Source organism: Trachymyrmex septentrionalis, unplaced genomic scaffold, assembly GCF_001594115.1.
Source record: "Trachymyrmex septentrionalis isolate Tsep2-gDNA-1 unplaced genomic scaffold, Tsep1.0 scaffold85, whole genome shotgun sequence".
Classification (NCBI taxonomy): domain Eukaryota; kingdom Metazoa; phylum Arthropoda; class Insecta; order Hymenoptera; family Formicidae; genus Trachymyrmex; species Trachymyrmex septentrionalis.
In genome coordinates this window covers 125,014-125,765 of record NW_017306038.1, presented here as the reverse complement: position 1 = coordinate 125,765, position 752 = coordinate 125,014, and the positions used below count along the sequence as shown (strand labels likewise).

Below are 752 nucleotides of genomic sequence, written 5' to 3'. Positions count from 1 at the left end.
CCCCCCCCCCCCGTATTCGTGCCGCGAGAATTTAAACACGTTCGTTCGATTCTCATGGCGACTCTCAAACGTCCAATGTGACTGCTTTAACGTTGAACTTGAATCAATGTTGAAATAAAAAGGGTCCGAATCTCGCGATGTGACAACGAAGAGGCTTTTGCCGCCTCCTCCGCATTGTAAATGAAATGATAAACTTTTGCATTTCATACGTAGATAAAAGTAATTGTTAGGAAAAAGTGCCGTCAACGTACCATCATTCCAGGTAATCTAATGTCGCAGGAACGACGTGGTAGAAGGAAGATTTCTTTTCACAGAGAGGCCACCCGGGCCTGAGGCCCTGGCAGAGGGGGGTCCACCATGCCCCTCCAGTTCCTTCGCGTCCTTTTTTTCTGTCGTATCGAAGCAGCGGATTTTGCCCTCGGCACCACGTTTTCGTCGATACACTTTTTCCCGTCACGATTGTAAATATCAACGGAACTTGAATGTCATCTCTTCCCCGCTCGTTCAGCGACACACGTCATTTATATTCCCTCTCTACGGTTTCGTCGTTAATCTTTATAGCCGTAACCGTAGCACTCGATTTGTTTATACTCGCGAATAATACAACGATTACGCTCAACGTCGTCGATTATTCGCGAATAAAGACGTACGCGCGTCCATACGAAACGCACGCTCGGATACACACTCGCTCGATTGTATACCGTTATCCCGACGGGATTGAATCACGACTAAACGCCGCCACTCGACTGGGG

General features: G+C 48.0%; 1 protein-coding gene across 3 annotated transcripts in view; it reads right to left on the bottom strand.

Moving 5' to 3' along the window:
- The window catches only part of LOC108755159 (neurogenic protein mastermind-like), a 212,517-nt gene that overhangs the window by 100,134 nt on the left and 111,631 nt on the right, over positions 1-752 (bottom strand). The window contains exon 1 of one of the 3 annotated variants that reach the window (XM_018498010.1): positions 252-743. The exons of the other annotated variants lie outside the window; for them this stretch is intronic. Coding sequence (XP_018353512.1) covers positions 252-257 — 6 coding nt within the window. The 5' untranslated portion in view covers positions 258-743. Of the gene's footprint in view, positions 1-251; positions 744-752 lie in introns of those variants that run through there. 3 annotated transcript variants of the gene reach the window in all.